Raw genomic sequence first — 13,101 nt, 5'->3', positions numbered from 1 at the left:
GGAATTTGGGTGCTCTGGTGGGGATGACCCATTCTTTATGGTCACGTGCATTTCTGTTTATGGTGCTCATGAGTATTTACTGTTACCCATGGCCAGGCAGTGCCACCCAAAGGAAGAGTCTAATGAGCCTCCAGGGAGAGCTGCTCCACTTCATCCCTTTCAGGTTTGTCCTTGGCATGTACCTGTACTGACAATTTTGAAGCAGCACTGCATTATTGAGCTTGTAGACCTGGAAGGTTTTTGGTTTCCTTGAAGACAAAGTGCCCTATGTTTTCCCTGTTGACTTGGCAACGCTTTTGTGTTTCAATAGCTCTTGATACTTTAAAAAGCAAGAATCAGACTCAGTCTGTCTTTCTGTATTTATGCTTGGTACGGGGAAGGAAATGAAAGGATTTCTTAGCTTCACCACTCTACACACAAATTGGATGTTATCAGAGATCTTGTGCCCAGGACAACATTGTGTTTGCATACCTTCCATTTGTCTGACAGCTCCCTGAGGTGTTCAAGTCACAGGGGCAGTTTAAAGCCACTTGGGACAGGTCAGTTTTGCAGTGTTCCCACTCCTAACTCATGACAGAATGACATGATAAAGCTCAAATGACAGAGATCATTATCTTCAACTCCATGCCTTCCAAAGATGTTTTGTTTCACATTTTTTCTTTGCCACACAAGAGGCCTTTCATTTTAAGCTTTGGACAAATAGTTGCTTTATGCAATCATAATAATAAAAAATTTCCTTATAATTACTGCAGCATACACATACTTGTAACATAAACAGGGTACTGCAGTAATTTAATGATGCAAAGTTGGGAGCACCACAGATAGGACAATGGTTTGATAACACTGTTTACAAGGTGGCTGTTAGATACCTGTCTCAGGGGTGTTCCTGAGCCCTGACAGCTTCCTGGGCACTGAGGATGCTGCAGAGCAGAGGAGGAATCCAATTTTCATATTTATGGTAGCAGAGCTCACTGTACTTTCAGTTTCTTGCTTCTGCTCTGAAGCAATGTGTTCCCTACAAGTAGCAACTTTTCTGATTCATAAAGCCCACAGACACACACAGGATAACACTTCCAAAGGAAAGACAAAGTTAGGAAATAAGAAGAATATAGATGTAGATAAGGGCATGTGTGATGCACACATAACCCTTGAGTTGTAAGGATAAGCTAGAAATTAATGTCACTGTTTAAGGGAAAAGGCAGTTTAAATAAAGAACAGACAGGCACAGGTATGGAATACTGTAGATTTATCTGTAAATAGTCACGTGTTTTGGTTTTTTTTTTTTGTAGCTTCGAGGTGACTTTGACTCATAACTCCTCCAAGAATGATTCTGTGCAGTTGTGTCAGGAATGTATAGTGACTATGAAGCACTACTTATAACATATTCCATTGCTGCATGGTTTATTATACATTATTGTATTATTCATGTGTTTTTCCTCTTCGTTTTTTCTGAAGAAGGGTATTTATTTCAAAGGCACGAGAGAGGTGCAGTCCACATGGGGCTCTCAGCAAAAAGTTGTAGTTCTTTAACTTTTGTATTTGAGGCTGATTTCCTTTTATGTATGTTAAAATGTTGTACTGGATTCTTCTTAATGAACATTTATATGCAGATATCCTGCTTTTTCAGCCCAAGAGGCAACCTTATGTAATACATATTTGCATATTGACACAGTTACAATACTAGAGCTAGAGGAAAACAGAATAAAAGTCAACAGGGTGTTAAAATGTGCTTGCAAGGAAAAGTCCCTTTAAGGCTTGGCATTATCTTGTCTCAGTCACATCTACTTCATGAGCTAGGCATAGCCTTGAGCAATGCCTGGAGTTGCAGCTCAGAAGCAAAGTGAGTGTTAGAAAAGTTACAGACAATTCTGTGAACTTATAAACTTCTAAAATGTATTCATGAAGCCTAGTATGGTACATCAATGGAGATCAGAGGAGGATACCAGATACTGAGTAAAAGAGTATATTACCTATAGAGCAGAATTTAATGCAGCTTTCTGGTACATAAGAGCCAAAACTTTAAACTTGACTTGGGCAAGAGGACTTTTCTAGTGAAAAAAAAATGTGGGGTGAGGTTGCATCTGCCCTGGATTTACAGAAGTAGCTGCTGGATGTGTGTTTGAGGCTCTCAGGGTTAGTCTCCTGTGCCAGAGAGATGCAGAGAGCTCAAGCAGCTTTCATTCTCCTTTGGCCTTGTCCCCATCTCCTGTTAAAACACTTGCAATCCCTGCTACCTTGTGCATACCCATCCACAACCATTAGCATCTTGTGACCCACCAAATAACTGTTCTCTGTGTTCCATTTCTAAAAGCTGGAGGGATGGGTGTCAAAAGAATTTTTTCTGGCCTCTTTCAGCATCCCAGGAAAGTAGTTGGGATACTGCCAACAAACCTGTGCTGTCTTTCCTGATAGAGGTGTCACAAGAGAGTTTCCTGCAGGAAAGTCCTCTGAGCCTTGAGGCACACAGCTCCCACTGAAATATTCTGAGGAGGCAGCGATGTGGTTTCTGATACCAACCAAGCTGTGTGAAGGACACAGAAATGTTACAGGACTATTGCAATTTTTAGAAAATAATGATGTAGTTCTAACAATATCATGGTCTATAATTAAAGTTCCTATAAACTTCATTCACATGGTACTGTATAAATAGTTCTCCACATCAAAGGTAGATGTAATTATCCTTGAAAAACTTGTAGATGACAGAAGACTTATAGGAAAGAGAAAGTTCCCAAATCTATACATGTGGATGACTTTAGAAGGAGCATTAATTATAGCTTGCTCATTACTAAAAGAAAATTAATTTCTGCAGGTTCAGGTAAGTGTCCAAACCCAATCATTATTCTACATGTGTAAAAATCTGTGGGGGCTTTTATGTTCTAATGAACATTTCACTCTTGGCAATAACACATTTTAGCATGTTCCTGCTGGACAGTCTATGAGACCAAAGTTCCTAAACCTTCATAACCAGATTTTATCTAAAAGTAGAGGTGTTTTAGATACTGTAATCTCCTTCAGGCAGAGATGGAATAATATTTCAGAATATTACCTCACACTTCATTGCAAGCTAGCATATCATAATGAATAAATATTTTTCTAAATTGAAAAAATGGCACAGCCACAAACAGAAGGGCTTTCTTCTACAAATTGCATTTTTCTCCTTGTGGCCTTGTATTTTTAATACAGCTATGGAATAATTAAGCAGAGTGGAGTATTAATGCAATTTTATAAATCAGGTTAAGGTTGCCAGATGTTGTTCATTTTTCCTCTCTTTTTTAAATGTAGATCAGCATTCAAAATGTAGGCTGGTAGTGGGTTGCAGGAAACTTAGAACATTTGGTCTTACATATCTAAGGTATTAAAAATTGAGCTTGTGGAGATGATGCTTTGCTGATTCATTTGTTTGGATATACCCCTCATTTCTATTTCCAGTTTCAAAAAACCACTTCTTAAATCAGATAAGAGAGCAAACAGCATACACAGTCTTTTTATTAAGTCTTCTCTGAAATAAGCAAGTTGTGAGATTTGTTTTTCTAAGAGAGAACAATATTCAATGACCTTCATAACTTACAGATTACATATAATTGCTTTGGACAGCAATTTTCCTATGCATAAATTAGTTCATGTAGTCAAATGAGATAAAAGTATAGGAACCAGCTCAAATCATGAAATACAGGCTGCAGTGATGAAATTCATGGTAGGGTGCAAATATAAGTATTTGGTTTCCCTACATGATCCTTGTCCTTACTGAAGGAGAAAATAATTTGTCATTACACCCACTCACTATGGATGTGCATTTTACTATAAAAGTTCTGTTCCTGAAATATGGCCTTTCAAAAGTAGAAGACAGTTGCTAATAATTATTTTCAAGGAGCAGAAACAGTGTTTAGTTTTACGTAGAGAGTTGAGGGTTAAGACATTTCCATCAATCTTCAAAAATATCTTTTCAGAATACAGTTGAAAATTGTGTGTGTGTGTATATATGCATCAAAGTACCAAAAATTGTTCCCTCTGCACCCATGTTGGCTCGTTAATATGATGCAAAAAGAACACAGTCCTTCCTATTTGAATAATTACTAAAACATATCCCTCATTTAATAACCAATAGAGTTTTCATATTTGATTGTGGGGCCGATGAGATTGCCAATGCAAATTTGTGGACTTTTTAAAATGATCCAGTTAATATATGAGAGGCACCATCCATTTACTGACTTGTTCAGTTGAACATTTTTAGCCATGTTCATTGAGGTATTTGCACCTCACTACCTTGCTCTTTAAACTGGAGGCTTTGGGTGTGGCAGAAGGCTCAAGCAGACCTTGAGTGGTCTCTGGGCATTCCAAGTTTTCTCTTCCATGTAGATCTCCCAGTTCAGCTTTCTGGGACTTGTGTTCTGTCTCTGATTGAGATTAAATCCTGTGAACCAGGGTAAACAACATTTGTTTTCCTGTAAGCAATTTCTGATGTCTGTGAGATATTGAAGGTATTTATTTATTATTTTTTATTTAACTTTGACTTTTTTCATTTATTTAAATGTGGAAGCAAATAGCTATGAATTATGTAGTAAAATCTTCAGTCTTTAAACATAGGAAATAATTTATATTTTCACTTTGTTGATCATTCTGGGGAAAAAAAAGCCTATTTCCTGCTTATACCTGATTGCACTTGTCTTTTCTCAATGGTTGTTTTCACTTGAGTTCTGTTCATTTTGTGATTTAATGGCGTTGAAATAGATCACTTAAGTATTCATGTATTCATTTTTATCCTATTTACATCAGTTCACATTTCAATAGAAATTTATTTCTGCCTAAATGTTGCTTTCCTCAGCAATGATTGGTATCATCTTCATGGTTGCATATTGCAGTTTCCTACTGCATCTTTGAAGCTCTACCATTGCAAGAAGTGAAAGTAAATTTCTTGGCTTCTCTGTGTCACTGACAATAAAATTGAGATTTAAAAAAATAATTCATTATATTGGGTTTCTTAATATTGAGTTTCAGAGTTTTCTACCATAGTCTACTTTTAATTGCAAATGAAACTAAGCTTCCCACCATCTTGTATGTCTGGGACAGATTTGTCGTGTCTCACGTAGTCACTTGTGTGTTCCAGAACTCCTTTTTTTCTGTGGTATGTGTAATAAGGAAATAATAAACTTGACTGCAGAAGTCTAATGTATACTAATCTGGTTTTTTAAATTCAAAGATTAAGGGGTTTTTTCTTCATAATTTTTATCGTAGTGAATGTGAGAAATATGTTTAGCTCTAACTTTATACTGACAACTGTTGCCACCCATGTTTTCCTCACATATGTGCTTAATGTCACCCCTGCTACACTGAAATAACCTTCAAGATGATCCAGACTTAATCAATGTGCTGACATAATGCTGTCAACTTTATCCTCAGGAAAGGTCATCTGCTAAATGAAGTGAGTGGGTTAGGGAATACAAACTGTGGCAGAAATGGGGGTTAGGATGTTTCTGTGTACTGTATAAAACATTATCTAAAGCTGTTTGTTTGCCTACAGAAATCAGATACCTAATTTCTAATTGATGGAAATCCCTGGATTTTAGCCATTTAAATAAATAAAACTGAGCCAGATGTGTTGTACTTTATGGTGTTCTGGGATATATTTAATGCATTAACGTGGCACTTGGTCTGCAGGACAAAAGTATGATGGGAATCAGAAGGAAAAAGATGAAGAGCATCCTTGTGTGCAGCAAGTGGGAAAGATCTGAGCTCCAACCCACCCAGAGAGTGCCCATCTCTCCCTGGAGCCCCAGAGGGAGCCTGGCTCTGGTGCTGGGGCACCCTCCCTGTGCCACTCAGCCACCAGGACCTTGCTGTCACCAAGCACTGCCGCTCCACGTGCTCCTGTCCCTGCTGGGTGAGGAGCTCCAAGGCTTGCAGCATCTCCACAGTGCTGAACCCAACAACTTTTCAGATCATTCATACTGGTGGGAGGAACTGAACTGGTAGAAGCAAAAAGATTGTGTGAAATTGTTGTGTTCCAGGAGATAAAAGGTTTTTGGATATTATTGCATGGATACAGTTCTCCCTATCTGATTCTGATCTCTTTCCTTTCCTAGAAATATTGTAGCAGTGGAAATATATTTATGAAAGCATTTTGCAGGACATGCTCTAAAGTATGAACAATTTTCAGTGAAAGCATTAGGGAAAAAAAAAAGTTAAGGAGTCCCACCAGGATACCTATTCTGTAAGTTATAGGCTTCCTGTAAAAATCAGCTTGAAAGCTTGAAGTACCTACATAAAAATTAAATTGATTCTGCTAATATAATGGGAATTCCACTCTAAGGCCTGGAATCAATTTTATTATTTCACTTGTTCATCAAAAGGAATTTTCTTTTTTTAAATAGCTATATATAGTAATTACAGCATCACATTTCTGTCCCTTTCTTTGACCTACCCTACTCTGCCCAGTAAGGAGCCATTTGTACAACTTGAAGATGATTGTTTTTTGAGAATGTTGCCAATTTAATCTAAAAATCACTTGAATTTCACTGCAGTCAGAAAACTGTACATCCTCTTTGTATCCAAATCCTCAGAGCCTTAGGGGAAAAAGCCTTTGAAGTGGAATGTAAGAAGAATTTTAATGTTTTATGCAGAAAGACAGAGTTTAGAGGGGATGAGAAAGAAGAGAAAGAAACAAGTGTGATATGCATTTTTCCAATTGCTCTGGCACACAAACTCTGGTTTTCCTACTCACCCTTGTATCACCCCACTGGTTTCAGCACCTCATGCCTTATGTTCTCCTCAGCTTTAAACATCTCTGCAAATTCAAGGAAACACTTCTAACTTTCTCTGTCTGGCTATGTTTTTGAATGAATAAGTGAAGGCTGAAGTGGTACAGTGAAACAAGTTTGAGAGATCTGAAAGGCTTCCGATTTTCAAAATATGCTTTGAATGTTACTTAGGATTTTATAAGTAATTTTGCTGTGTAAATGTAAAACTGCTGAAGAAAATATTGAAAAAGGAGGGAGTAGTGGTTCTATGTTTAAAACTAAATTAAATACATAGATATTGCCATTAAAGGTATTCTACAGTCTATTTTACAAACAGGATTAATCACTGAATTTAATATTTCTTTGCAGAATTTCTCTCATTTTACAGGGCCTGTAAATGTCAAGTTCTTCTATGACCTACATTTATATAAATTAATGTATTATGGTTGCTAGCTAACGATGTTTTATGTAGTTGTATTCAAAACTTTCTCTTGGGTATAGATATCATACATGGGTTCTCTCCTTTTATTTTGGGAAGGTACAATATTGTGAGTGGCTAGGCAAAGAAAATCCATTTTATAGCAGCAGGAGAAATTAAGTAGCTTGTTACTCATTGCCTACCTATGAGGCCATAGGTTTTTGTATATAGTTATGTACATTTGAATTTTTTCCCCAAAAATGCCATGTGTATAATGCAGCTCTGTTGTTCTACACCAGGTGTAGGCTGTTCACCTTGTAAATGGTTGCTTTTAAATAGTGTTTAAGTCCAGAATCTGCTGTAAACTGAGTTCTCATATGTTGTTTATTGGTGAGCAGAAGACAAATACCTCAGGTGATCAAAGTGGGGGGGTGCTCCCAGCTTTCACCAGTCTCCAGACCCACTCTGCAAAAATGTGGAGTAGCTGAGCAGTGCTTCATCATAACTGCATGGTCTCAGTGCTCAGAATCACAGATCCAGGTTGTAAGTAGAGCAGCAGTTATTTGGATAAGCTTCAGCAGCTGGGGTTGGCATTCAGAGTTGCCAACAGGATGCTTTTGTCTCCTGTGGCTCCTGGTCAGGGCTGAGGTGGCTCTCTGAGCTCAGAGGTGATGCAGGATGTGTGCATGCGCTGCCCCAGCTCACACAAATTGCTGATGGTTCACAACAGAGAGAGGCTAGGGCATGGCCTCACAATCCTCCCCCTTTTTAGGCACATTTTCACTGTTTTTGCATGTTTGTCATTTCCCTCTCCCCCCCCAAAAAAAAAAATCAACAGCTGCCTTATGTTCAATCTCCAGGTGCTGCCATTGTGTCAGTAATGTGGAGCATTGAATTCCTGCACAGTGCACACTGGAGAGGTGTAGATGTAAAATATCTCCTGGCTGTCATGTATAAACTGCAGCATTGTGAGACAGTGAATCCTGATAAATCCTGAGCTTTTCAGAAAAATCTGCTTCTTTTCTTCCATTGTATGGTGTTTCTGATAATTGTCTTGTGTCTAAATATTTTTGTTTTCAGTCAGTAATGTTACAGCTTTCGTTTTAGGTTGTTTGTATTAGAAGAATTTCCTATTTTTGACTTGTCTTGAATAGGCTGGAAAAAAATTGGTGCTTTTATAGTTTCTATGTGAAGGGGGTTTTATTTTATGTTGTATTAGTTGTTTGTTTTTCCTCTACAGTGCTTCATCATCTGTCATCCCTCAATGCATACAGGATGATAAACTCCCTGTCCCTGTTAATGGGAGTTGAGAATATTTTGCTTCTCTCAGGATTGGTGCCATATTACCAGGACAATGTATTGATTTGGGTGACTGCCAGTGTGTGATGCATGACAGAAATGAGAAATTGAACTTTCTGAACGTGAAGTAAATTGTGCTGATGATGATATATAAATGACTGAGGGAAAAGCAATCAATCAGATGCTCTCTGCTGGCAGCTGAGCTACATACAATTTAATATATAGTAAACCAACAGTTGTTTACAGTCTAAATCAAATAGTGTTCTGTGCTAAACTCATATTCTTGCAAAGATTACTTGGAACATTTCTGGGTTTAGTATGCTTTCCTTTCTGCTTTACCAACATGTGGTGTTTGGTAATTTAGAAATATTGAACTGACTCTATTAATTCTTGTTTTTTCTTGTCAAGAGCTACAGGTTTTTTTTCTAGACTGCTTATTACTACTTTAAATTGGTTGATCTTTAAATAATTTTAACTTGTAAGTAGAGTTGTTTTGAGTCCCAGATACCTGCAGAAGGAGTTTATTATAGCTGCAGGTAGTTGGACTTTACTGTAAAACATCCACTAGAGACATGAATAGGCCCATTCTCTCTTTTGGCAGATGTTTTGCAGATATTAGACTTATATCCAATTATCTTTGGGTACTTTGCAGCACACAAGAGCATTCATGTGCAGATGACTGTAATATTCTATGCTCTCCTTCTCCACACTCTGAAATGAATGGGATAATTTATCCTTTTTGGAAAGAGAAGTATTTTAATGAAAGCTTCAAGAGACTTCCTGAAATTCTCCTTATTAATTAATAAGTCCTGTCATTCTGGATCTGTCTCAGGTTATCATTTGCCCAATATAAGACCCTTCAGTAGTAGGGAATTCTGCTCAGTTCTCCCCAAAGCCACCCAGAGGTGCAGAGTTTGAAATCTTCAGTTTGAACTTTGGGGTGGGAGTTTCCAAAGATTCCTCTCTCCTAAGATGTTGTCAATGTTTGCTTCGTGTTAAGGCTGTGAGAATCCAGGGAGAAGCTGAACCACAAATTCCTGGAGGAGGGTAGAGCTGAAGCATTTGGCCATCAGCTGGAATGTAAATCCTGGAGGTCTCTACCTTAAGCTGATGTACAGTTGCTCTCTAGAGATGGGATATGTGTAGTCTTAATTTAGTTTTAAAGGTCTGTTTTGTTAATACATTCATGTAATATATCTTTTAAAAAAATACAAAAGCCAACAAATATTAAAATGTACTTAGGATTGCCTTTTGAAGTTATGTTTGGAATGACCTGCATCTGTATGTTTATAAATGGCTCAATTTTAGAAATAGATTTCATATGTTTTGAGAAAATGAACTGTTCCCCATGATGTCAGATCTCACTTGTTTGTTCCTGTTTTTATAGATGGCTATACAACAGATGACATTGAGTTTTACTGGCGTGGGGGTGATAATGCAGTCACAGGAGTGACAAAAATCGAGCTGCCACAGTTCTCCATTGTGGACTACAAGCTTATCACCAAGAATGTTGTTTTCTCTACAGGTTTGTGCAGGGGAACTTAAAAGGGGAATTCTTTTAAAGACTTTCAAAACTGGATTAATTCTTAGTGTGCTGTTGAGGAGCAAAACTTTCAGAAACAGGAATAAAATAGAGCAGCAGCTGTGAATTTGGAAAGCAGAGGTTTTTATTACAGCTTCCATAGTGAATAAGGCACCACTCATTAACATGTGTAATCTGTCATGTTAAGGCTCAGCAAATGAGCTGTATTTTTTGTTTACCCATGAAAACTGATGAAGCCACTTGTACATCTCTGTTCCCCAACATGTAGGAAATTTAGGAACCTTTTTCTCCATATTTTTAGATGTTCCTTTTGCCAAGTTGGGGATGTATTAGACTAATTACTTTGTCTTCAATATAAAATCTTTAAAATGCTTGTTTCAGGATTTCTGGTTTAGCCTATTCTAGCAAGTGCATAACATTCTGAAGGCTGAAAAGATGCTTTCTGAGAAGGAGCAGAAAATCAGATTGCATTTCATGAAATAAAAATAATAATAATTAAAAAAACCCTAACATATTTCAATGACATTAAATTGTTCAAGGGAGGCAAGAGTTGAATTGGGCTGTTACTAGGAGGTGTTTTCTACCTATTTGAGAAACCCATTAAGTGTGTTAAAAAAAAATCTTCAAAACTCACTGTTCAGATATGGGTGGAAATCACCTTTGGAGGGACTAGAGAATAATTGTACATTGAAAATTCTTCAAAATCAAGCAGAAATGGGACTTGAAGAATGATTTCTAGGCACCCATATTAACAAATGTTTCAAGCACTACAATATTTCTGATGTCCAGTGACAAGAGAGGAGTGTTGCATTTCTTGGAGACACGTTTAGGATCAGGGTTGCACCGAAGCTGGCATATGAGAGTTTGTCAGGGAAGAGGAATTTCTGTGCTTTGTTGCTCTGATTTGTATTTTGGCTGTTGATTGTTGAATGTTATGATTACCAGCAGATAAGCAACTAGAGCATGTTTGTACCCTCAGCATAAAAGATTATTTAATCCCAATTCTTGCTAGAAATTCTGCCGCTGAATATCCTGGATCTTTCAGCTCTGAGTGTACTCTACGTCAAATGAAAAAATAAAACAAAAATGACAGAAAAAAAAATGTTTTCAGGCATTATACAAATAAATTATGGCCATACCAAATATTCTCTTTTAGGTGCCTACCCAAGGCTGTCTCTCAGCTTTAAACTTAAGAGAAACATTGGTTACTTCATTCTGCAGACCTACATGCCTTCTATTCTGATCACTATCCTGTCCTGGGTTTCCTTCTGGATTAATTATGATGCTTCAGCTGCAAGAGTTGCTTTAGGTAGGCATTTTTACACATCTCATGCAGTGTGCATTAGCTGAATGGTTTTTCTAGCTTCTGGCTGAGTGGATAGTGCATGATTTGCAAATAAAAAATATATGTGTTAGATCTTTTTATGTGTGGCTTGTTAAGCTTTGTGTTATTTGAATATTATTCAGCATTTAAAACATCAGAATTTATATAAAAATTAAAGTGATTTCATGTCTGAATCAGCCAACTTTATAATCATTGTAATCAAAATTAGCTCAACATATTCTGTTGTTCTTTTGCTGCTTGTTTTTTCTCTGAAAAGAATGCACTTAGTTTGCTTTTGCCCATAGCAGTCCAGAACACACGTTCAGCATTGTGTTATGGATTATAAATTGCTTTTCCTTTCAGGAATTAAATAAAGTTTTACTAGGTTTGCATAGTTCACTTGTCCTTATGTTGAGGGAGGAGGCTGTGCCTCAAATCCAGTTCCTGGCTCCTGGAGACAGGACACACATTGAGGGGCTGGGATGTGTCCAGAGAAGGGCAACAGAGCTGGGGAAGTGCTCCAAGAGAGCTGGAGAGGAACTTGGCACAAAGGGGAATATCTTTAAACTGACAGCTGAGGACTGAGGATTTAGTTTAGATGTCCTGGAGCACAGGACTGATGAGGAGCAGCTGGGGGAGCTCAGCCTGGAGAAAAGGAGGCTCAGGGGGGACCTTCTTGCCCCCTAGAACTCCCTGGCAGAGAGGTGCAGCCAGCTGAGGGTTGGTGTCTTCTGCCAAGTGAAAGAACAAGAGGAAATGGGCTCGAGTTATGCCAGGGGAGGTTTAGATTAGATCCTAGGAGAAATTTCTTCACCAAAAAGATTTCTAGCCTTGGCAGAGGCTGTTTTGGGAAGTGGTGGAGTTACATCCATGAAGGGATTTAAAAGATTTGAAGACTTGGTGCCTGGGGAACATGGTTTAGTGGTGGATGTGGCAGTTCTGAGTTAAAAATTGCATTCAATTAACTTAAAGGTCTTTTCCAACCTAAATTATTGCATGAGTCTGATTATTTTTTCCCTACTGCTACCTTAGGTTCCAAAGCAAAACTGTTTCCCTAATTAATCTCTAGAGTATTTGTCTATCTCATCACTAGGCCTATGTGTATCTGTTTATTCTGTGCCCCTCATCATAAGGAGCATGTTCCAAAAATAAGTATATCCATTGCCAAGTTTTGTCAAAATCAGACTGATTCCTGCCAGTACAGTTCTTGTATAGCTAAAATAAGTAAAACCCCATAAAAGATGCCATTGAAAATTTGACATTTTAATGTTATAGAATACATCTGAGTTTTACCAGACCTTTCTGTGTAGCATTTTACCTTAAGAATATCAGACTGCAGGCATCCTGAAAATGTGGAGGAAAGCAAGATAAAGCAATTTTAGCCTGTAATTTTCAACTGAGACTCATTACAGAAAGTTGCAGTTTATCTGGTTAAAAATACACTTATGGAATCCAACTACTGTTTGCTTGACTGAGCTCAATTTATTGCAGGTGTAATGTTTTTTATGCTATGCAAAAAATCCAAGTCCAAGATAAGGACTGAACAAGATGTCCCTGAAAAAATTCAGGCACAAAAGGAAACCTACAGAGGGTGGTGGCAAGGTCAGGTAGCCTGTGAAAAATGCACAAAAAAAATCTGAGCAGCCAGGGATCAGGTTAGGTAAGCTAAAGCCCTGAGACAGAACTAAATCTGTCCAGGGACATCAAAGGCAACAAGAAAAGCTTCTGTATAGGTACATCAGTGCTAAAAGGTGATGAGGGAAAATGGGAGTCCTCTCTGAAA

General features: G+C 37.8%; 1 protein-coding gene across 2 annotated transcripts in view; it reads left to right on the top strand.

The window, feature by feature from the left end:
• Positions 1-13,101, top strand: part of GABRB2 (gamma-aminobutyric acid type A receptor subunit beta2) — a 138,378-nt gene that overhangs the window by 101,991 nt on the left and 23,286 nt on the right. For both annotated transcript variants that reach the window (XM_054643086.2, XM_054643087.2), the window contains exons 8-9: positions 9,839-9,976; positions 11,151-11,303. In XM_054643086.2, the coding sequence (XP_054499061.1) occupies positions 9,839-9,976; positions 11,151-11,303 (291 nt within the window). The remainder of the gene's footprint in view (positions 1-9,838; positions 9,977-11,150; positions 11,304-13,101) is intronic.

Source organism: Agelaius phoeniceus, chromosome 15 (genome assembly GCF_051311805.1).
Source record: "Agelaius phoeniceus isolate bAgePho1 chromosome 15, bAgePho1.hap1, whole genome shotgun sequence".
Lineage (NCBI taxonomy): Eukaryota > Metazoa > Chordata > Aves > Passeriformes > Icteridae > Agelaius > Agelaius phoeniceus.
This window is presented reverse-complemented; position numbering and strand designations above follow the sequence as displayed.